The following is a 2,103-nucleotide window of genomic DNA, read 5'->3' on the forward strand; positions in this document are numbered from 1 at the left end:
ACGGCTCAACGGTTAAGAGCACCAACTGCTTTTCCAGAGGACCCGAGTTCAATTCCTAGCAACCGCATGGTGGCTCACATCTATCTATAATGTGCTCTGGCATGCAGCTGTGTATACAGGTAATAGCACTCTAAATCTAAAATCAAAGTAAAAATGTGTTCCCTCAGCTCAGCTCTGTTCATTGACGATCTTTAAATCCCTTCACAGCAGCTTTGGTACTAAGCCCATGAACCTGGGGGCTACACCCAGCCCCCATTTCAGGCCACACCCATCTGATACAGTCTTGCCCTATCCATGACCAGCAAGGCACCCAGCAGTGTGGGCTAAGCAGAAGTTTCCAAAGGAGGCTTGCCCGGGGGTCCTCACCATGTCTGGGAAGTACGGCCTCGCGAAGAGTTTGGTGCTCTGCTGGTTGGAGGGGACATTCGTCAGCTGCTCCAGGCAGAAGAGCTGCGGGATCAGGACGATATCCTTGTCTTCCAATCCCAGTTCCTTCTTCAGGAGGGTGCGGTTCAGGCTGATACACTTCTGCAGAACAGGGAAGTGGGGAGGGACAGCGGGACTGTGAACAGATCATGAAGGGGCCCGCTCGTGTCTACACAAGTCCAGAAAAGGTCCCAGAGAGCCATTTGGCTCAGGTCTCGTGAGCCAAGAGTCCTGCAGGGCCGTGGGAGCCTTCCCTTATAGCAGGCCTAAGGTGGAGTGAATTCAGAGAAAAGGCTGGCGTGCAAGAGGCCAGCATCCCTGACTAGTCTCTGCCGGACAGCCACCAGTGTCACAAGGTGCCTTCATCCCTCAGATGAGCAGACTGGGGGCTTGGAGGCAGACGGCAGCAGTCTTCAGACCCTTCGGAGATATAAAGCAGCCACTCTTGCCTGCTCAACACACCAGTGGGCACTTCCCTGCTGGCATCACCCTTGGCACTCAACGTCAGTTTGAAATAAGATCAAACCTCTGGACCTAAGGCTCACCTTGGCCCTATACCCAGCAGGTACCCATCCTGCCAGGGCAGGTGGCACCACACATGGTGGTATAATTTAAGCATAGTAAGGATTGGTGGCTGTTCCCACCCCACCCCAGTAGGATCAAAATCCCCCCTGCAAGTCTGGAAGTGCCAGTGCCTTCATGGGGACAGCCCCGCACCCCAGGCCATTACCTCAACATAGGCGTTCTGCTCTCGAAAACTCTTGTCAGCCAGGATTTGGGAAATAGTTTTGACCTCCCTCCCTGTGGAAAGAGACAGGGCAGATCAATGACCAGCTTGACCCAGCAACTGGGACCAGGGTCTTAAATCTGGCTCTGCACACACTATTCAACACCAGAGAGACCAGACAGGGTTTACTGCCACTGACCCAGGCTCAAGGAGAACAAGCTCAGAGTACGTTAGGATGGTGACATCAGCCTCCACTCAGCTGGGCAGCGGTATGGCGCTACCCACCTAAGCGTGTATCAGGACCCTTCTACACGTGGGCAACAGCTCAAACTTTGTTCCTCGGGTGCCAGCTCCGAGGTGACACGTGCAGCCTTTGCCTTCTGGTTTGTTTCCCCATGACCTTCTGTCACTGTGAGAACTAGGCCCTACCACAGACTGTTGCTCAGGAGTTGAGAGGGGTAGGTGGCTCAAGTCTCTAACCCTGGTCTGGAGAACCTCCCAATGGCCCCATCTCTTTCTGGAGCAGGTTTTTGTCTCCGAGTTCCCATCACATTTCTGTCAGGTGGCCCAGGGCAAACCACCTCTGAAAGTCCCCTTGTGTTTAAGGGAATATTCCCTTAAGGGAGGCATGAACATGATAATGCCACACACTAAGTGCAGTGTCCCCTCACGGGAGCCACACAGCATCACCAGCTGGGGCTATCGAAGCCACTTTAGTGTGGCTTCAGGTCTGCCTAGACACTAAGGTGCCCCAGCAATGGCCATCTCACCAGCTCTTAGGATTCCATGCCCCCTCTACCAGGGGTGACAAATGCAGACTCCACACCAGTGGCTCTCAACCTCTGGGTCTCAACCAAAGGACATTGGAAACATTTATGTTAAAAGTCATGGACAGCCAGGCAGTGGTGGCGCACGCCTTTAATCCCAGCACTCGGGAGGCAGAGGCAGGC

General features: G+C 54.0%; 1 protein-coding gene across 1 annotated transcript in view; it reads right to left on the reverse strand.

The window, feature by feature from the left end:
* The window catches only part of Padi6 (peptidyl arginine deiminase 6), a 15,758-nt gene that overhangs the window by 965 nt on the left and 12,690 nt on the right, over positions 1-2,103 (reverse strand). The window contains exons 14-15 of the mRNA XM_021201222.1: positions 1,157-1,227; positions 367-528 (exon numbers count right to left, since the gene is read on the reverse strand). Of these exons, the coding sequence (XP_021056881.1) occupies positions 367-528; positions 1,157-1,227 (233 nt within the window). The remainder of the gene's footprint in view (positions 1-366; positions 529-1,156; positions 1,228-2,103) is intronic.

Source organism: Mus pahari, chromosome 6 (assembly GCF_900095145.1).
Source record: "Mus pahari chromosome 6, PAHARI_EIJ_v1.1, whole genome shotgun sequence".
NCBI classification, from domain to species: domain Eukaryota; kingdom Metazoa; phylum Chordata; class Mammalia; order Rodentia; family Muridae; genus Mus; species Mus pahari.